This window comes from Haliotis asinina, chromosome 11 (genome assembly GCF_037392515.1).
Source record: "Haliotis asinina isolate JCU_RB_2024 chromosome 11, JCU_Hal_asi_v2, whole genome shotgun sequence".
Taxonomy (NCBI): Eukaryota; Metazoa; Mollusca; class Gastropoda; order Lepetellida; family Haliotidae; genus Haliotis; species Haliotis asinina.
Window position 1 is genome coordinate 43,431,289 of NC_090290.1, and position 23,075 is coordinate 43,454,363.

Below are 23,075 nucleotides of genomic sequence, written 5' to 3' on the forward strand. Positions count from 1 at the left end.
TTGAACCATTTTGACGTCATACGCCAAGCGGTATTACACTGGTGTAATATTGAAGTGAAATATTACACTGCAGTATCTTCAACGGGCGAGTAACACACACACACACACACACACACACACACACACACACACACACACACACACACACACACACACACACACACACACACACACACACACACACACACACACACACACACACTGTGTATACACATATACACACATACACACACATACACACACATACACACATACATAAAACGATGGGAATACCGAGCGTACAGTAGTACAGTACATATACAACAAGTAGTTTCCGAAATGATAACACCACACGGATCTTCTACATATGTCAGTATTGAAACTTGTAGGAGAAGATCCCTCATTCACACACACACACACACACACATGGAATACTGTATGCAAAATGTTTACTGCCTATGTTGAATGTTTGGTTCAATTGCTCAACTTCCATTTGGATCCATTTAGAGTTAGTGAGTACTTTAGCTTTCAGCAATATTGCAGCAATATCACGCCGGGGTACTCCGCCAAGTCATTCAAGAAATGTAGATCCCGTAGACCTGTAAACAAAGCTATAAAAGCCTGATAACGTCCAATATCATAAGCTATGTAATCTTCAAAGTGCGTCCACCTGCGTCATTACCTACTCAACATGCACATTTACATGCGACCTGGGCCAGGATGCCCCGCGTTTGACCCCATTTTTGTATCTCAGGTGAACTACATACGCACCTGTCACGACATTCGTCACATGGCCTGTCACATGCGACTCAGACGTGATCTACAAACACCCATAAAGATTGTACCAAGCGTAATTTATTCCCAATAATGTTTCAAACCAGTAAAAACTGTAACCGTAGCTCATTTTGCGAATATATATCATCGTTAGAGTAATACACTTCATGACATAATACACTGACTGGATGAGTTGGGTTTTATGCCGCTCATAGGGCACAAGAGAAAGGGGCTGTACACTGTACCCATGTGGGAAATGGAGTGAGTGAGTTTAGTTTTACGCCGCACTCAGCAATATTCCAGCTATATGGCGGCGGTCTGTAAATAATCGAGTCTGGACCACACAATCCAGTGGTCAACAACATGAGGATCGATCTGCGCAATTTGGAACCAATGACATGTGTCAACCAAGTCAGCGAGCCTGACCACCCGATCCCGTTAGTCGCCTCTTACGACAAGCAAAGTCGCTTTGCATGGATTGCTGAAGGCCCGTTCTACTTCGGGACCTTCTCGAAAGTTTGGGAAATGGAACCTGCGTCTTCGACTGGACGAGCGAACGCTTTATCCACTAGACCACCCCACTGCAGAAACAGTTCTTGACGTAGTACAGATGTACTTGTTGACGTAATGGGAACACGTGGTGTGTGTGTGTGTGTGTGTGTGTGTGTGTGTGTGTGTGTGTGTTTGTAATTAGTGAGTGAGTTTGATCTTATGCCGATTTTAGCAATATTCCAATCGAAGAACACCAGAAATAGGTTTCATGTGGAGAATCGAACCCGGGTCTTCGGCATGACGAACGAACGCTTCAACCACTAGGCTACTCCACCGTCCCTGATACGGTGTTGTTGACATGGAGCAGAATCAACGATACAACTGTTGATGTAATGCGGTACCAGGAGCTCGTTACGGATACATTACTGTAAACTTACACAGCCTGATTCTGTTTAAGATTATTTAATATAATTTCAAGAAAAATAGAAATACCAGACTGGCTTGCTTAAAGTACCGTCTGTTATCTAGACTTGCCTCTTTTAATGATACAATTATTACCATGCATCCACGGACTTCAGTACAGCCTTGGAGCATGGGTTATGTTATGAAAAGTGTCACTTTTATTTGTGCGCGTAAAAATTTTCTATTCTATTGCCATTTAACAAAACAAAAACTAAAACAAAAAATAATGACTAGGCCGCGTCCTGATTATCGATTTATCCACTATAGGAATGAGTGTCTGTGAGAACGAGTGCGACTGAATCTACAAGTCATTGACACGTGCTAAACTTTCCAAGCTGTATTGCTGGGAGAAAAAGTCCCACCGCTCTAGCGACGTTTGATTAAAAACGAAGCATTTAATTCCTTTTATGCAGCCTCTAAACCTTCTGGTTTAATACATTATTCCGAGTCCATTACTTCATTCTATTTGTAATAAACACACACACACAACACACACAACACACACACACACACACACACATCTATCTATCTATATATATCTTTGTGTGTGTATATATATATGTGTGTGTGTGTATCTATATATCTATATCTATATCTGTCTGTGTCTGTGTGCGTGTGCGTGTGCGTGTGCGTGTGCGTGTGCGTGTGTGTGTGCAAGTAACTCTAATTTTGAATGCAGTTGTTTGTACCATTTCAATTTGGGTGTGAAAAGGCGTTTTTAGAAAATTTGTCACAATAATGGAAGAGAGACACTGCAAACAACATGAACGTGCTCCACCTGCACCTTGCCTGCAACATCTGACCTCAGCCTGCAGCTTTTGTTGTTGTGAATACGTCTGTGATGATGTATCATCATGTATATTTTTTTTGTCATGGTAACTGTTTAAATTTAAAATCTAAATACATGTAAGAGTTAACAAGGTAAGTTTCTGGTCTGTTTATAAAAGCGGAGCATGCAGTTTTAATGCATGAGGCAGCAAAGACGTGACTTATCTGGAAATCACGTTCCGACCTGCCTCTGACGAGACTGAGAAATATTGCCACATTACTCCATCATAAAATGTTTCCACCACGCCCAGACGAGGAGTTGTTGACACGTCCACACGCACGTGTCCACTTGCGGTCACTGCCGGCCACAGAACTGAAACAAACACAGGGTTTTTTTTGGTGCAGTTAACTGTCACACCATAATGCTGACGATAGGATTTCTTCTGACGTTATGTCTGGCAGTCAACTCTCAAGGTAAAGTCATAATATTCTCAATATTTAAACTATCATGATTTACATATTGTTATTTTTATTTTGCCTTTATTGCTAAAATGTTTTACAGAGATTCATTGTGGGTGGTATGTGGTGAAAAGTTCGTTGTGTTTATATTTGGATGGAAAAGAGTTCGGTGGTTCACATGTAGTTGATGTACCTGATTTCATGTCATTGCACATGTGCAGAAGACTTAAGCCAGTAGTAACGATGGTGATTTGTATGTAGATATAACAATAATCATTCGATGCCACTTATACAAAAATACCAAATATACTGTTGGTTGAATCATTTTCCATGTTAGGAACTCTGACTTTCAGTGATTTATTCATATTTCCGTTTATTTCCCTCTGTTTCTTTTGCCTCGGTAGATACTGCTTCCGTAAGTGGAACACATGTGTACAATGTGTAAAATCGTGTACAATGTGAAAAAGATTAGGAACAATCATTCACAAAACGTAGCCACACAGTCTGGAATAATCATATACACAATGTAGCCACATGATCTGGAACAAGTAACCGCACAATTAAGAAACATTTTCTGGAACAATCAAGTACACAAGTAAGAAACATTTTCTGGAACAATCAACCGCGCAATGTAGCTGCACAATTTGGAACAATCATACACGCAATGTGGCCACACGACCTGGAACAATCGACCGCGCCATGAAGAAACACTTTCTTGTACCATCAGCCTCACGATATGGCCTCACAAATTGGAACAATCATACACGCAATATGGCCACACGACCTGGAACAATCGACCGCGCCATGAAGAAACACTTTCTTGTACCATCAGCCACACGATATGGCCTTACAATTTGGAACAATCATACACGCAATGTGGCCACACGACCTGGAACAATCGACCGCGCCATGAAGAAACACTTTCTTGTACCATCAGCCACACGATATGGCCTTACAATTTGGAACAATCATACACGCAATGTGGCCACACGACCTGGAACAATCGACCGCGCCATGAAGAAACACTTTCTTGTACCATCAGCCTCACGATATGGCCTCACAATTTTGGAACAATCATACACGCAATGTGGCCACACGACCTGGAACAATCGACCGCGCCATGAAGAAACACTTTCTTGTACCATCAGCCTCACGATATGGCCTCACAATTTGGAACAATCATACACGCAATGTGGCCACACGACCTGGAACAATCGACCGCGCCATGAAGAAACACTTTCTTGTACCATCAGCCTCACGATATGGCCTCACAATTTGGAACAATCATACACGCAATGTGGCCACACGACCTGGAACAATCGACCGTGCCATGAAGAAACATTTTCTTGTACCATCAGCCACACGATATGGCCTTACAATTTGGAACAATCATACACGCAATGTGGCCACACGACCTGGAACAATCGACCGCGCCATGAAGAAACACTTTCTTGTACCATCAGCCACATGATATGGCCTTACAATTTGGAACAATCTTACACGCAATGTGGCCACACGACCTGGAACAATCGACCGCGCCATGAAGAAACACTTTCTTGTACCATCAGCCACACGATATGGCCTTACAATTTGGAACAATCATACACGCAATGTGGCCACACGACCTGGAACAATCGACCGCGCCATGAAGAAACACTTTTTTGTACCATCAGCCTCACGATATGGCCTCACAATTTGGAACAATCATACACGCAATGTGGCCACACGACCTGGAACAATCGACCGCGCCATGAAGAAACACTTTCTTGTACCATCAGCCTCACGATATGGCCTTACAATTTGGAACAATCATACACGCAATGTGGCCACACGACCTGGAACAATCGACCGCGCCATGAAGAAACACTTTCTTGTACCATCAGCCTCACGATATGGCCTTACAATTTGGAACAATCATACACGCAATGTGGCCACACGACCTGGAACAATCGACCGCGCCATGAAGAAACACTTTCTTGTACCATCAGCCACACGATATGGCCTCACAATTTGGAACAATCATACACGCAATGTGGCCACACGACCTGGAACAATCGACCGCGCCATGAAGAAACACTTTCTTGTACCATCAGCCACACGATATGGCCTTACAATTTGGAACAATCATACACGCAATGTGGCCACACGACCTGGAACAATCGACCGCGCAATGAAGAAACACTTTCTTGTACCATCAGCCACACGATATGGCCTCACAATTTGGAACAATCATACACGCAATGTGGCCACACGACCTGGAACAATCGACCGCGCCATGAAGAAACACTTTCTTGTACCATCAGCCACACGATATGGCCTCACAATTTGGAACAATCATACACGCAATGTGGCCACACGACCTGGAACAATCGACCGCGCCATGAAGAAACACTTTCTTGTACCATCAGCCTCACGATATGGCCTGACAATTTGGAACAATCATACACGCAATGTGGCCACACGACCTGGAACAATCGACCGCGCCATGAAGAAACACTTTCTTGTACCATCAGCCACACGATATGGCCTCACAATTTGGAACAATCATACACGCAATATGGCCACACGACCTGGAACAATCGACCGCGCCATGAAGAAACACTTTCTTGTACCATCAGCCACACGATATGGCCTCACAATTTGGAACAATCATACACGCAATGTGGCCACACGACCTGGAACAATCGACCGCGCCATGAAGAAACACTTTCTTGTACCATCAGCCACACGATATGGCCTCACAATTTGGAACAATCATACACGCAATGTGGCCAAACGACCTGGAACAATCGACCGCGCCATGAAGAAACACTTTCTTGTACCATCAGCCACACGATTTGGCCTCACAATTTGGAACAATCATACACGCAATGTGGCCACACGACCTGGAACAATCGACCGCGCCATGAAGAAACACTTTCTTGTACCATCAGCCACACGATTTGGCCTCACAATTTGGAACAATCATACACGCAATGTGGCCACACGACCTGGAACAATCGACCGCGCCATGAAGAAACACTTTCTTGTACCATCAGCCACACGATATGGCCTCACAATTTGGAACAATCATACACGCAATGTGGCCACACGACCTGGAACAATCGACCGCGCCATGAAGAAACACTTTCTTGTACCATCAGCCACACGATATGGCCTCACAATTTGGAACAATTTTGCCACATGATCTGGAACAATCAACCACACAATGAAGTCACACTTTTTTTTGAACAACCAACCGCACGATGAAGCCACACGGTCTGGATGTTTCAACCACACAATGTGGCCATACGATCTGGAACAATGAAGCACGCAATGTAGTCACACGACACGGAACAATCATCAACACAATGTAGCCACACGCTTTCGGACAAACATCCACGCAATGTTTCCATACGAAGGTGACACTCTTGATTCACACCCTCTAACCACAAAAGTGACATGGCTGCACCCTCTTTATAACATGACCTTGATATATTTTGGTCTGTTGTCTTCCACAAATTAGCAAGTGAACTGATTAGTTATTTGATTAGTCTTTGATGTCCACAGGAACATCTATGAACTGCATGACAACTGGCTGCGGCGATGCCGGTATATGTATAGACTATGGTGATGGCAACGTGCGCTGTTCCTGCACCGACGACTTTAAGGGAACGGCAACTCAATGTGTGGCCGAGTCGGGTGAGAATATATACATGCATACAATGAAGGAAAACACCCGGATGTTATCCAAATCATTGTGTGTGAGCGTGTGTTCGAAACAGTTTTCCAAATTAACATGTCTACATTCCGACATTTTGAAGATATTGCTACATTTTGGTGCATTTTGTTTCATCGAGATCTTGCGATGACATAACATTCAACAGTTTCTTATTTGATTTGATATTTATCTTACCAAAGTTGATGGACAGATTGTAGGTTCACTGGATGTACAGACGGTACTTGCGAACCTGGGAGTGACGGGTCATTTAGATGCACGTGTAAGCCAGGGCACGTTTTGGATGACAACAAATGTGAACCAGGTAAGATATGATTGCACTCTAACCCAAAGTTCCCATGTCCTTTTTGTGCTTAAGTGGAGAATCGAACCCGGGTCTTCAGCTTGAAGAGGGAAGACCTTAACCACTGAACTACTTATATCGCCCCTGTTCCAGATAGGAAACAACTCATTTATCGCCTACGTAATAGAAAATAGATCTCAGTCTCCAGTACGACTAAGAGCACCGTGATACAGATTTATGGTTTGATGTGAGACCTGTAGAATTGGGTCGGAACTCGATTACTTACAGACCGTGGCCACATACCTATAATGACGGTCAGCAACAAGCACACTATGTAGGTATTCATGTACTTAGAGCAGTATAAAAGGTACGAGATGAATGTTGTATGCTTAACAATGCTTTACACGCAATGCGGCCACACGACCTGCAAAAAATCGACCGAACCATGAAGAAACACTTTCTTGTACCATCAGCCACACGATATAGCTTCATATAAAGCCCAGTTAGCTTTTTTTTAAAATTCCGCCTTGATTATATTGCTGGACTATTCCCTTTTGAGGCACCCGTGAAGATCCAGGTTAGAATTTATATTCAGAAACCTATGTTTGTAGTAAGAGGCGACAAACGGGATTGGGTGGTCGGGCTTGCTGATTTGGTTGACATGTGTCATCGGGTCCCATTTGCGTAGATCGATGCTCATGCTGTTGATCACTGGATTGGATCGATTATTTTCCGACCGCAGCCATACAGCTGGAATATTGCTGAGGGCGGCGTAAAAACAACAAACCAAGCAGCCAACAAACCAACCAACGTACTCACTCGTTCATGCACAGTTTATTCACAAAGATGTACAATATTGATCTGAACTTGTTTTGTTAAATACTTAATGAATCTATACTTATTTGTGATGTCTGTTGTTTTCTGTGAAGCACCCGAGAACTGCCCGGACACCCCGTGCCCAAATGGACACTGTAGGACTAAAATGGACGGGAGCAAGGTGTGCATGTGTAGCGTTACCACCAACCCTTCATCACCTGGCCTCGTCAAATGCGAGTCTGACTCTTCAGGTAAAGTTACTACAGATGTTAGATTAATGTTACTGAAGTTATCAGGAGGCAGTAACCCCTGACTTCATGTGGGTATTACTCCTGACGTCAGGCATGTTTTGTGAAATGCTTCTTTGTGTTGTCATTCTTTTGTACTCTAATTAAAGCATCCTTTACTGTAATCATGTTTGAACAGTCATTCCATTGTACAATCTTCTCCGATATCAGCCTCTAAGACAGAAGACTGCTCCACTCGGAACTGTCAGTACGGCGTGTGCATCAACAGGAACGGCGTGTACGGCTGTCAGTGCCTCATGGGATACACCCTCTCAACAATGGACCGCTCTGTGTGTGTCCCAGTTACACCAGGTTAGCTACAGCTGATACCCGTTCATCGAGACACCCGGCACCGTGTACGATTACGATTGAGTATATATGATCAAAGGAGATGGAGATCTCAGTACCAATAAAACCTTTAAAGTAGTTCTTATTAAGAAGGTGATCGGCGTTGTCCGGAATAACGGGGTCTTACTGTACACACAGTCACATCTATGCTGTAATGTATTTAGCTATATAACGCATTTGTGTTATATTGTCAGCATACTGACGGTATAGTGTTTGAGTAGTGAGTAACATGACGTCGAGTGGTATGCAGCGAGTAACATGACGTCGAGTGGTATGCAGCGAGTAACATGACGTCGAGCGGTATGCAGCGAGTAACATGACATCGAGTGGTATGCAGCGAGTAACATGACGTCGAACCTTATGCAGCGAGTAAATTGACGTAAAGTAACATTATCCTTGAGCATGTGAAATCAGAACTGTTCAATCACTACCCTTATTTATCCACTGTCTATGTATACTCTCCTTGTAACTTGATGTGCTGGAATAAATAGAATGACGTAAATTGGTGCGTAGTGAGTACACTTACGAAAGGTCGTACGTTGTGAGTAAAATGACGTGAGTGTGACGTAGTGAGTAAAGTGACATAAAGTGGTATGTAGTGAGTAAAATGACCCGAAGTGGTGCGTAGTGAGTAAAATGCCTTAAAGTGGTACGGGGTGAGTAACATGAAATAAGGACGTCGTACGTTGTTAGTAACATAGATACGTAGAGAGTAACATGACATGAAATGCTTCGTAGTGAGTAAAATGACGTAAACTGGTACGTAGTGAGTAAAATGATCTCATACTTTGAGAGTAACTTGGAGTAGAGTGGAACATAGTGAGTAAAATGACACAAAGTGGTTCGTAGTGAGTAAAATGACGGAAAGTGGTACACAGTGAGTAAAATGACGTAAAGTGGTACCTAGTGCCTAAAATGACGTAAAGTGGTACATGGTGAGTAAAATGACGTAAAGTGGTTCATAGAGAGTAAAATGACGTAAAGTGGTTCATAGAGAGTAAAATGACGTAAAGTGGTTCGTAGAGAGTAAAATGACTGATAGTCGTTATGATAATTAGATCTATCACAATAAAACAATATGCACTTACATTCACTTACTACAATTACAGGTCAATCTACCACAAATGCTATCAACATGTGCCAGTGGACTGTCTGCACTAACGGCCACTGTAACACGGATCGGGCAGGGGCTCCATATTGCGTCTGTGACCCTGACTACCAACTGTCACCGACCAGTAGGACCGTGTGCGTGAAGAAATACAAACCAGGTGGGTGGCAACGACCATAGCACCTTCTTACACCCCACAGACCCCACCCCACATACCCCCGACGCTGTCTGAAACCCATGTGTGGTGTCACACGCCTTTATATAACCGCGATACTCCTAGAAGGGGCAAAAAACTAAACGCACCCATTTTCGAACGGTGGTAACGATTGGAGCCGATGTTTTAAAATCTTATAACAATGTTTTTATTCAGTTCGAATTTGGGGGCTGCCATTAGACCAAAATGGCTTCTATTAGATGTCAACAATCTGTACGTTTTCTATTCATAACATTTGTGTTGGGCAGTGTTTGGCTACTGTGAGAATCAGTGCTTGCAATACTTTAATTTCCCAGCTAGCCATCAGGGCTTGCTGCCGCCTGCAGACTTTACAATGTACAAGCCCGGGATGAAATCTGCAGATTACACTGTACACAGTTTAACCCTGTTTCTACATAGTCAGTTAGCCAGCCCTGTGGAGCAGAGAGACGTGTTAAAGTGCAGTGTTGACATGCCTGTGTACGAAACGCACAAAGTGAATCTTACGTTATCGTAACATGATGGTTAATGGATGATTCTGCCCGAGCTATGCCCCCCACCCCCCCTCAAAAAAAAAAAAAAAAAAGAATAAAAAAATTAGAAAATAAAATATAAAAAGCTTAAAATATAAAAATAAAAGTTAAAATAAGAAAAAAAAAAGAAAAAAGAAGGGGAAAGATACAACTTGTAAAAAAAGATAATTTACTGAAGGCCACAAGGTCCTGCAATTGTTTAGAATTGCCGGCACGACGCAATAGCAACCGGCACTGGGCCTCCGAGTCGGCGATTATTTTGAATGCTGGTGTTGGGTGCAGAATATGTTTGTTCCAGGACTATATGAGTAATGCGTGTGCTCTGTTTCCAGTGCAGTGGAGTTGCGATGTGAGCGGGTGTAACAACAGCTACTGCGGAAGAGGGTATGCTGGTCACCGGAAGTGCATCTGCTACCCTGGCTTCCGCCCTGATCCTTATAACCCAACGCGTTGTGTCGGTAAGTGTTGTGCTGTCAGCCTCAGTAGAGGCGGTGTGGTAGCCTGGTGGGTAAACCGTTCACTCATCTCGGTTCGATTCTTGTCTTCAGCAACCTATGTTTGTCGAAAAATGCAACAAACGGGATCGGGTGGTCAAGCTAGGCGTTATCGTAGAACGATGCCCATGCTGTTGATCACTGGAATGTTTGATCCAGGCTCGAATATTTACAGACCACCACCATATAACTGGGATATTGCTGAATGTAGCCTCAAACAAAAAATTATTAGTCATATTTATAGGTCGTACGGTTGGTTATCATAATTCAAATTACATTTGTACGTCATTCTGGGTAATGAATCCAAAGTAACTTATTGCTTCCGTGGCTAATGTTGTTTGGTTTTCTTGCAGAGATCTACAACCCATGGAGATACAACTTTGACATTTTTTCGTCACCAATGGGAATGTTACTTCTGGGAGATTTCTAGATCCTTGTACCGCCCAGTTGTTTCTTGTTATCAATATAGATTAATAACATTATGATTAGGAGTGTTATTGTCGTCTAAGTGTGTTGGGTGAAGAAATTTCAACAATGAATACCATTTATTTGTATTTGCATAACAATGGATCTCAATAAATTTTGTACGTGTTACAGCGTGAGTGCTTGATTCTGAAAATGATACAATATGCAATTGTGGAATCTCGTAAGGAACATTGCTGGGTTGTCGCCCTTTAAATAGAATTAAGAAAAGTGCAAATTAATGTTCTTTCAAGGATTCAATGCTCAACAAAGGCGGTTGGGGTAACCTCGTGGTTAAAGCGTTCACTAGACACGCCTAACACATGGGTTCGATTCCCCACATAGAGTGAAGTGAAAACCCATTTCTGGTGTCACCCGCCTTGATATTGTTGGAATATTCCTTAAAGCGGCATAAAACTAAACTCCCATACACACGGATTACTCCTACACGGGAGTCTATCAGGTAGACAGTATTTAATAGTACGCTTCATCGACGTAACTATACACGGGTATGCTCCATATTCCCCTAGTGTGAAGCCCATATCTGGTGTCCCTTGCCGTGATATTGCTGGAATATTGCTAAACGCGGCGTAAAACTAAACTCGCTCACTCACATACTCTATTACAGTAGGAGTGTTGAAGCCTGCACCAAGACCATGTTCACATGCACGAAACTGAACCCATTCTACCTTCTTTTTTTGAGTTGGTTTAATTTGTAAATCAAATATTTTGAAAAATATTGGGACTAAACTGATTTGAATATATTCTTTAATGTCCTGACTCGTTTCACACCAAATGAAATAGTTATCTTGTAAAATTTAATGACGGAGTCATCAATGTTGGATGGTACGTATATTTTGAAACAATTTCTACAATTCCATAACCGAAAGTCTGTTTGTAACATATCGTGTTTTTTTATTTCTGTCCATGTTTTTAATGTGCAGCTAATTATTGTTGCAAACATCTTTAATAATGCGCTATTTAAGATAGTCCCTAGTGTTAGGATCACCTCGAGATCGACGTTTGTATATAGGTACTAATATACCTTTACTGCAAGTTGCCTGTAGAATTCATTCTATCAAGTAAAGCTTTGATGTAAGGTATAGTTAGTTCACATTATGATTATAACATTTTCGGTAATAACACATATAATACTCATGATTTACCATCCTTTAATCAGTTTATACCATTTAGCACGTCTTGTTCTATAATCTGGCTCTAGTTCTTGGTGATTTTCCGTCTGACCACCAGCATTGGGTGTGAAAAAACTTATCTTTGTTCAAAGCTGGAACTTGAAACAGATCCTTAAAATATTCGAACCAAATATCTGCACTAATATCTATTTGGCAAGGCGTATTTCAACTCATGTATTTTACTTGGGGCCCGTTTCACAAAGCTCTCGTAAGTTTAAGATCTCGTATGTTTGCTCGTGGCATCCCTACTTGCTATACAGTAAGATATGAGGTACCAATGTTACGAGAAAGGTTACGACACTGTAAAGGTCACATACAACCAAAAACACAAACATAATTAAAACACAATCATCACTTATTCATGACATATAACATAACATTCAAAAAACCCCCCAAATAAACACAATTATAATTCAATTGCGATTCAAAAGTGCAGTATTTCGAAACGAAGCCTTGTGGAGACAGAACCCAGTCATAGCGGGTGGGTGTGCACTCAAGTGAAACGATGACTTCCGAATGGCTGGTTCATTTGCTGATACGCTGAGAGATCATTGTGTGTACAGAAAGATGATCTGTTTGATGGGCATTTTAAAAGTATGTCGAGTCACAAGAAAGTAAGATTCTTTATGGAAAATAAACCTTCTTTTATTGTACTTGATGCGTCGTTTCAGTATGGGTTCATATACCGTTGTCAAACAAAATCATATACATTAGAAGAAGTTGTTATCCATAAAGGCTGTATATAGAGATGTTGGGTTTTGGAAATACACGTACTATGAATTTTCGCTTGATCCAATTAAAAATCATTTCAGTAGAGATGGTGAACTACTGCGTGGCTGGAAACTGTCATTCGTCAAAGTACAAAGCAGGACTTGCAACTGACAAGAGTTTGCACCAGTTTCCGAGAAAGATGGATGTAGTTTTTGTGGTCTTTTGTTGCAACCCACAGACATAAAACATGTCATGTGTACAAGAATCACACCTGCCTAATTATATAATGTGGCAGAGACAGGACTCGGGTGCACGAGTCATAAATCAAATTGTTTTGTTTATGGCGTATAGCCTGATAGGTGTTAAAATTCAAATTGCATGTGATCAATGATTGAAACCGTGTATTGCGTATTGTCTTTAGCAGACAGGCAGGCAGACATATAGGAGTCAATAAACTAGACACTGAGCTTTCTCTGTGACAGAGACTGCTTACCACAATAAACACGTTTTTTTATGTAACGAGTAGATTATTTACTTGTTTGTGTACACAACCAAGATTAGACTAATGCTCGCGACCGCATACTCTGGGCATGCATACTGTTTCAACCTCCACGAACCTATTCACGGCTCATGCGTTTTGGGCGCCGCGCAGCACAGCTGCTGAAACCACTTTTTCCTCCAGCGCTGTGGGAAATTTAGTGAATCGTTTGAAGTCCGATTTCGCGCGGTTTTGTTTCATCGCGTTGTTTTCAACTTTATAGCTTGAATTGGCATGTTTGATGATTTGTTTCGGTAAGTACATACCGCAAGGAATCAGAATCTGCAAAGTTGTGTTTTACGTTGCATGTGACCTTTAATTAAGCTTACGAGAGCTTTGTGAAAAGGGACCCTATTGTTTACCAAGTCAGTGGCAAGGGTCTGGCCTTCTTTACGACTATCAGTATGCAATTTATATTCAGGTCTCTGCGTTTTTAAGAAACACGTGTTTGTGGGCGTGGGGTCTAGAACCCCGGAATCATCTTTGCCCCACAATGATTCAGCCGATGGTGTCTGATGTCAATGTACCGTTATTTGCATGATATATACGTGCATGTTGACACAATAACATAACATGACTTGAATGTGTACGCTGCAACATTTGTCATAATAAACCTGTTGGGGTTTCTGTTCGCGCAAAACCCCGCCTCACAGCACGTGTCCTTTCTTGTCAGACATGACGCGTATGTTAGAACCATTCCTGAACAATATTGTACTCCTATCATCATTGTACTCCTGTACAATTTAACATTTTGTTGGGTGACTGAATCGATTGTACACACCTTTTTGGAACGTAACCCGGGTCTTGAAATTCTTGTTTTGAAAGAAACAGTGTTGGAAAGAGAGAAGGCACTGAGCTGCATGATCGACTAAAAGCAGACATTGACATTTCCGAAGAACCATACTGTTTGATGTCCAAGGAACCAAACTCTGTCATTTGCCAGAAACCGAACTCCATTATTTCCCGGGAACTCCGACATTTGAACTGGAGCAGACTCGTCATTTTGAGGAACCAAACTCCGTGATTTGAATTTGAGCAGACTTTGCCAGGAACCAAACTCTGTCATATCCCTGGAACTTCACATCATGTCAGAAAAGGTGTACATTGTCGTCAGACTGTGTGTATTGATGATACCTTTTTTAGCGTTCGTCATGTCCCATCTGACTGCGTCGGAGTTGATAGCGTTGATGGCACTGCAGGCACCGCTTAGGCAGTCAGGTGAGTTCTACACATTCGAGCGAGTTCTTGCAAATCGGTTGAGTTTATACTAAGGGGTGAGTTCTAGATAGTCGGGTGAATTCTTGCAAGTCGAGTGAGTTCTTGCTATTCAGGCGAGTTCTAAACAGTGGGGTGAGTTCTATGCAGTCGGGTAAGTTGTAGCTAGTTAAGTTCTCTACGACTGCATGCATGCTAGCAAACATGTTGGGCTGTATCTTAGCAGAGGTGTTCCAGGTAGGAGGGTTATGTGCTCGTAGGTTCCCCATAGTTGACTGACATCCCTAATCTGAAACACCAGGTACGGTGGGGCCACAGCAACAAAGCGGTCTCCATCCATCACTGAAAGGAACGAGGTGGGAAGCTCATTTAGGTTGTCGCCTTCTGTGCTATTGCTAGAACAATGCTAAAAGAGGTGTAAACAACACTCACTCGCTCACTCATCAAGCTGTCACATGCCATGATATAGCTGGGATAATATTAACTGACTGACTGACTGACTGACTGACTGACTGACTGACTGACTCACTCACTGTAATAATAGGCAATTTAGCAAAAATGTTATTGTATATATTTTGGTAATGTATAACAAGTCTGACTCACCCATGGACGACGACTCAAATTTCAGGATCGATTGACCAAGGATCTGGTAGTAATATATTCGGTCAGAAGTTCAGCTGTATGCATCGTGGCTGCAAATGCATTCCCGTCCATGGTTTGCCCGGCTACCACGTGTGTCAGTGCCCCCCGGGTCACTCACTCCACCCCACCAACAAATTGATGCGTATCCCGACAGGTACGTGTGGCCTCAAGGTGTTTTGTTTGCTGTTTTACGCCGCACTCTTCAACATTCCAGCTATATGGCGAGGATCCGTACATAAATGACTTTCGATCAGACAATCCAGTGATTAACAGAATGGGCATCGTTCTAGGCAGCAGGGATACCACGACACCTGTTCACCAGGTCAACGAGCCTGACCATCCGATCTGGATAATTCACATGTTGTTTTGCGGTGAATGAAGAAACATTCTTTGTTTGTTTGTTGGGTGGTTGGTTATCCCCGCACTAAGCAATATTCCAACCGCATGGCACTGTCTGAACTACGCAATTGTGTGATCATAAGCATCGGTCTACGCAACTGGGATACGATAACGTGTTAAGCGACACAAAGTCAGCGAGTTTGAACCCCTCATACCGATAGTCGTCTCTTACAAGTATGGGCTGCTAAAAACAATTCTAACATGGATCTCCACTGGTCACCTTTAACATGTGCTACGTCACTATTGTGTTCATGATAACAGATTTCATATCGATCATATCTGTATATGTTCTTATGTTTACACGATTCAGTTCGTACAGCATGGAAACTCACACAAAACCTGTTTAACAATCCTAGAATAACAATAGTGGTATTTTCACAGCCAGTTCTTATTTAAAACAAGTATGTTTCAATGTAGGACCAAAAGAAAGTGCACTATGGCCACGTTTAGCCAGAGTCCGTCAATATTATGGCGGAGGACACATGAAATGGACTTCACACAATGTATCAATGCAGGGAATCGAACCCGATTCTTTGGCGTGAGGAGCGAACGCTTTAACCACTGCACTGCCCTGCCGCTGACATTAGACTCACTTATATTTATGTTACAATGTTGCAGAAACGTAGTTTTTTGTAATTTGAGACATTGAAGCCGGTTTAGACACTCGTCTGACACCGCGACCACTGTTTTTTTAACCCTACTTACAGAGAGTGAGCGAGTTTAGTTTTACACCGCACTCAGCAATATTCCAGCTACATGGCGGCAGTCTGTAAATTATCGAGTCTGGACCAGACAATCCAGTGATCAACAACATGAGCATCGATTGGGAACCGATGACATGTGTCAACCAAGTCAGCGAGTCTGACCACCCGATCCCGTTATTCGTCTCTTACGACAAGTAAAGTCGCCTTTTATGGCAAGCTTGGGTTGCTGAAGGCCTATCCTATGTTTGAAATAATAGTGACAATTTCTTATAGACAAAGAACCTACACACATACATGTAGACAATGTGTGCAGCCAATATTTGGTGTTCCCCTCCGTGATATTATTAATAGTCCGGCGTAAAAATATTTTCACTCAGTTAGAAACCTCTGGTAAACGCCAAAAGATGTCCTACACTAATTTACACCTGTTTACACAGTGTGCTCATGTGGGTAATCAAACTCAGGTTTTCGGCGTGAAGAGCGAATGCTTTAACCAGTGGTGACAGGTAGTCAACTGATGCAGCACCAGTATATTTCGGGAATAAAGATTCTGTCATGGTTCCATTAAATATTATGTTATAGTGTCTATAGCCATCATCCAAATATTTCTTAAAGTAATCCCCCAAAACTATGTTGTTATTTAATCTGCATTCTTAATTTTTATCACTACCACAGCGTACATTGTCTTGTCGACTACCCTGTTCCTCTTTGTCACTTCCATTAATTACTGCATATGACATTTATGGCCTTTATTGGTCATCCCCTTGGCTGTGTCTGTCATCACATCAACTGTAGAAGGAAGTATGTATGCTCACATCTATGTGAGAGGTGAGTGTGGAGTCCGGCATTCTGACTGCCTTCGTAGGGACGACCGCGAGCAGGTCTATGTCGCGAGCAGGAAAGGTCCTGGGGTTGAGCTGGAAGTCTGCTCACCTCATTCACTGTATACTTGTTTGTCATGTCTTGTGAAACCAACTTAAGAAGTTGGAACTAAATTATTCATCCATCATTTCATGAAAGTATTGCAGGTACAATTTTCTGGCAAATCTGCCAGCGTATTATATGCTACCCGTTGATAATTGCACCGACATGAAACAGCGGAGCGGTGGGGTAGCCTAGTGGTTAAAGCGCTCACTCGTCACGCTGCAGACCCTGGTTCGATTCTCCACACATGTTTGGTGTCCCTGCCGTGCTATTGATGGAATATTGCCAAAAGCGGCTGAAAACCACTCATTAAGAACCCTCAGGCAAACTCAAAAACATGTCCGACAATGACTCAAAAATTGTTTTAAATTTGATGCATTCATGTTTGAAACCCCCGGAAGTCGTCTAACCCTGTTGACGTTGCTGTCGCTAATTGGACATATACAGACCATGCAGTCAAATCGACAACCGTCACCAACTCAGAGTGGCCCACAGGGCGAGGCCATGCTCGATGCGTAGATCACCATCCAAGATGCTCAAGGAGCAGTTTTCAGTGTTCAGTGGCTGCGTTCACTGTAGAATGGGAACACATTGTACAGTTTCTACATACTGAATCTAATCAGTTCATCCAGATGATAAGTGTGTGTGTTTAAATCTATATCATTCATTGATCTCGTATCTCGTATCCTAACGCGAGTTGTGAATCTCTTTTCTGGCGTCCAACCCCCGCCTGACATGGTTGGAATATGGTCCAAATACGTGTGAAACCATACTCACTCTTTTTGACGATGATTATAACAAAAATATTCTTTTCCAAAATTTGTAACAGTTTGTCTGCACACAACGTTCGACGTTCATGCATGATGTCTGGTCATGTTGTACAAATAATTGACTGTAATGATAGACCTGAAGTAAATTCACTGACTTGTTTTCTTTTCATGGTATCGAATAAGAAAGTGGTCATTAGTTTTATTATGTGAATTTCACCGTCAGTAAGGTTCATGACAATACCGGCTTTGCTATCCATTAGACTTCGATGACAGCACATGGAACCTTACAATCCATGTAAACAAAGAGTCGCTACGCAAATCGAAATAATGTTACAGGTTTTAGGTTAATTCATGAAACTGAACCATTTCAACAAAAATGTTTAATTATATGTGTAGACTCATCCAGAATGAAACAGTTATGAAATTTGTACATGATATTGAGTGAACTGTGTAAGATGTGACGAATCGTCACATCTTTCTGGCCTGTGGCAGAGGTAGAAGCGTGTTAGTTCACTCTGGGTAGAAGCGTGTTAGTTCACTCTGGGTAGAAGAGTTTTGGTTCACCTGATGAAGGGGTCTGGAAAAGACCATGAAACGTTGTGTTTGAAGAATTATAAAAGAAACCATAACAGATCCTGGAGTCACATTATGTTTTTCGTTTTTGGTTTGATGGGTTGACGTGACACGTGTACTGAGATACATGTACACTGTAACTCCTGTTTCTAATTTGCTCGTTCTAATTTTTCGGATTTTAAGGACCATACTGAAATTGGTAGACACTGACTTATCAGAAGCAAGGGTATAGCTAGGAAACTCATGTGTACTAAATAATCATGATAAATACTTCTCTCGTAAAGACAGACAGAGAGAAAAATCTATAGGCTGTTACTGCTATCATGCGATCATTTTACAAGTAGACAGTTTAAAACCACTGCGTCCTTCATGCACATTATGCTTGAAATATAACACTGTACACGGTAACATTCAGTAATGACATGAATAAGGTCTGCTAGCTGTTCATTGCGAGTGTACAAAATATCTGCTACAAAACCAGCTGCCACGATATGCCTACAACACGACACTTATCTCGCTAAACCTATCACACTACTCCTACCACACTACTCCTACCACACTACACCTACCACACTACTCCTACCACACTACACCTACCACACTACACCTAACACACTACACCTACCACACTACACCTACCAAGTTACACCTACCACACTACACCTACCACACTACTCCTACCACACTACACCTACCACACTACACCTACCACACTACTTCTACCACACTACACCTACCAAGTTACACCTACCACACTACTCCTACCACACTACTTCTGTCACACTACACCTAACACACTACACCTACCACACTACACCTACCAAGTTACACCTACCAAGTTACACCTACCACGCTACACCTATCACACTACACCTACCACAGTACTCCTACCACACTACTTCTACCACACTACACCTACCACACTACACCTACCAAGTTACACCTACCACACAACACCTACCATGCTATACCTACCACACTACACCTACCAAGTTACACCAATCACACTACTTCTGCCACACTACACGTACCACACTACACCTACCACACTACTTCTACCACACTACACCTACCACACTACACCCACCAAGTTACACCTATCACACTACACCTACCACACTACACCTACCACACTACACCTACCAAGTTACACCTACCACACTACTCCTACCACACTACTTCTGCCACACTACACCTACCACACTACACCTACCACACAACACCTACCAAGTTACACCTACCACACTACACCTACCACACTACACCTACCACACTACTCCTACCACAGTACACCTACCACGCTACACCTACCAAGTTACACCTATCACACTACTCCTACCACACTACACCTACCACACTACACCTACCAAGTTACACCTACCACACTACACGTACCACACTACACCTACCACACTACACCTACCACACTACACCTACCAAGTTACACCTACCACACTACACCTACCACACTACACCTACCACACTACTCCTACCACAGTACACCTACCACGCTACACCTAACACAGTACTTCTACCACACCACACCTACCACACTACACCTACCAAGTTACACCTACCACGCTACACCTACCACACTACACCTACCACACTACACCTACCACACTACTACTCCCACACTACACCTACCAAGTTACACCTATCACAGTACTCCTACCACACTACACCTACCACACTACATTTACCACACTACACCTACCAAACTACTCCTACCATACTACTCCTACCGCACTGTACCTACCACACTACACCTACCACACTACTTCTACCACACTACACCTACCAAGTTACACCTACCACACTACACCTACCACGCTACACCTATTAAGTTACACCTACCACGCTACACCTACCACACTACACCTACCACACTACACCTACCACACTACACCTACCACACTACTCCTACCACACTACACCTACCACACTACACCTATCAAGTTACACCTATCACACTACACCTAACACACTACACCTACCACACTACACCTACCACACTACTCCTCCCACACTACACCTACCAAGTTACACCTACCACACTACACCTACCACACTACTCCCACCACACTACATCTACCAAGTTACACCTACCACGCTACACCTAACACACTACACCTACCACACTACACCTACCAAGTTACATCTATCACAGTACTCCTACCACACTACACCTACCACACTACTCCCACCATACTACTCCTACCACAGTCCACCTACCACACTACACCTGGAATCAAGTGGGAATTTCTGTTCAGTCACCAACTATAGTGCGTTGGCTGCAAAATCGTTGTGATGAAATAGCAAATAAATAGAACCTTTCAAAGCAAGAAATGATCTTAAATGGCACGGATGCTAGTCACTGTCCATACCATAACAATAATATTTACCACCAGTCTACCATCGCAACTCATGTTCAAAAGCGTCAAGGGGACAATTGGGATACGATGACATGCGCCTGTCAAGTCATCGAGTCTCACCATCCGACCCTTTCAGTCAGACCAGTATTAAAGCTGATATTCCTGGCTTTGGTCAGTGTTTAAAACTAATAATAAAAAGTTAAAATGTCTTCACAGATGCACTTTGCAGTTCTGGACCAAGGAGAATATGGCGTCGATCATGGTGAGTCTCGTGACCACTCTCGCATTCATGAAGTAGTATTAATCTACACATTCTCTACATCAATATCGAAGGCTCACAGCAGACAATGGATAAAGTATGTATTGAAAAAAAAACTGTCGTTTTTTTCCAACTCTCAAGGATACTGGTCAGCTGCATTTTGAATATGAGTAAATTTAATTTTACGCCTCGTTAAGAAATAATCCAGCAATATCACAGCGCGGTACACCAGAAATGGGCTTTAGACATTGTTCCCATGTGAAGAATCGAACCCGAGTCTTCGGAGTGACGAGAGAACAATTTAATCACTAGGCTACCCCACAACCCTTTGGAAATATGCAATTAAATATTCACACTGACCGTTACTTATCGTGTATTTCACGTGGACGCACTAGACCATTAGTTCAGGAGTGTGTTTTTAGAAGCACCGCCGTCCTATTCGCCCTTGTCGACATCAATTCAATGAGGTGATAAATGCCCGTGCAGTTGTTTTACCTCGTTGTTGATCCATCGAAAACTCCCACAGCTTGTGGTGATAGCGCATATACTCACCAAGACAATGATGAATGTTCTGGACGTAGTCGTCAACGTGGCTTCAATCGTTATTTATGATGGTGGTGATGGCGGTGGTGGTGGTGATCGTAGTTGTAGTGATGGTGGCGGCTGCGTTGGTGGTAGTGATGGTAGTGGCAGTGGTGGTGTGGATTTTGGAGTGAGTGAGTGAGTTTTGTTTTACGTCGCACTCAGCAATATTCCAGCTATATGGCGACGGTCTGTAAATAATCGAGTCTGCACCAGACAATCCAGTGATCAACAACATGAGCATTGATCTGCGCAATGGGGAACCGATGACATGTGTCAACCAAGTCAGCTAGTCTGACCCCCCGATCCCGTCAGTCGCCTCTTACGACAAGCATAGTCACCTTTTATGGCAAGCATGGGTTGCTGAAGGCCTATTCTACCCCGGGACCTTCACGGGTCGTGTGGATTTTGGAAGTGGTGGTAGTAGTAATGGTAGTGATAGTGGTGATAGTGGTGGTGGTAGTCGTGGTAATGATGGCAGTGGCGATGGTGTTGTGGATGTGTTGGTGGTGGTAGTGATGGTAGTGGTAGTGGTGGTACTGGTGGTGGTGGTAGTGATGGTGTTGGCAGTGATACTGGTGGTAATACTGCTAGTGATGATTGTGGTGATAGTGGTGGTAGTGATGGTGTTGTGTGTGGAGAAGGGGGGAAGGTGGACAAGAGTAGAGTGAGGGTTCCTGGAAGGAGAAGAAAGGGGAGAGTAATGGGAAGATGGAAGAAGCACAAAAGGGAACAAAGAGGATAAGGAAGAATACTTGAGTGGAGAGTGAAGAAGAAGTTGAGATGAGTTCTACGCAACATCAGCATAATTCAACGAGACCCAGTCTGCATAGATCAAGTCTGCATAGATCAAGTCTGCATAGCCAAGTCTACATAGCCAAGCCTGCATAGATCAAGTCTGCATAGACCAAGTGTATGTAGCCAAGTCTGCATAGACCAAGTCTGCATAGCCAAGTCTGCATAGCCAAGTCTGCATAGACCCAGTCTGCATAGACCAAGTCTGCATAGCCAAGT

General features: G+C 42.9%; 2 protein-coding genes across 2 annotated transcripts; both read left to right on the forward strand.

The window, feature by feature from the left end:
- The first annotated feature begins 2,598 nt into the window (after positions 1-2,598).
- On the forward strand, positions 2,599-11,308 carry LOC137256284 (adhesion G protein-coupled receptor E2-like). Its single transcript, XM_067794026.1, has 8 exons — positions 2,599-2,949; positions 6,484-6,615; positions 6,846-6,956; positions 7,865-8,002; positions 8,210-8,350; positions 9,496-9,654; positions 10,553-10,678; positions 11,068-11,308. Exons 1-8 carry the CDS (start codon positions 2,898-2,900, stop codon positions 11,142-11,144), a joined length of 936 nt encoding a protein of 311 aa, XP_067650127.1. The 5' UTR covers positions 2,599-2,897; the 3' UTR covers positions 11,145-11,308.
- A 2,950-nt stretch (positions 11,309-14,258) lies between these two features.
- LOC137255450 (uncharacterized) lies at positions 14,259-18,418 on the forward strand. The gene is made up of 3 exons (XM_067792888.1): positions 14,259-14,836; positions 15,462-15,706; positions 17,863-18,418. The coding sequence occupies exons 1-3, from the start codon at positions 14,704-14,706 to the stop codon at positions 18,019-18,021; spliced, it is 537 nt and encodes a 178-aa protein (XP_067648989.1). The 5' UTR covers positions 14,259-14,703; the 3' UTR covers positions 18,022-18,418.
- Positions 18,419-23,075: the final 4,657 nt, after the last annotated feature.

Bases quoted from the DNA above. Each gene is read 5' to 3' on its own strand.
- LOC137256284 (XM_067794026.1), top strand. From the start codon at position 2,898: ATGCTGACGATAGGATTTCTTCTGACGTTATGTCTGGCAGTCAACTCT. The intron at 6,616-6,845 runs GTGAGAATATAT...GTTGATGGACAG, and splicing joins TCAATGTGTGGCCGAGTCGG to ATTGTAGGTTCACTGGATGT. The intron at 8,003-8,209 runs GTAAAGTTACTA...CTCCGATATCAG, and splicing joins ATGCGAGTCTGACTCTTCAG to CCTCTAAGACAGAAGACTGC.
- LOC137255450 (XM_067792888.1), top strand. From the start codon at position 14,704: ATGTCAGAAAAGGTGTACATTGTCGTCAGACTGTGTGTATTGATGATA. The intron at 14,837-15,461 runs GTGAGTTCTACA...CTCAAATTTCAG, and splicing joins GGCACCGCTTAGGCAGTCAG to GATCGATTGACCAAGGATCT. The intron at 15,707-17,862 runs GTACATAAATGA...TGACTCAAAAAT, and splicing joins CAGCTATATGGCGAGGATCC to TGTTTTAAATTTGATGCATT.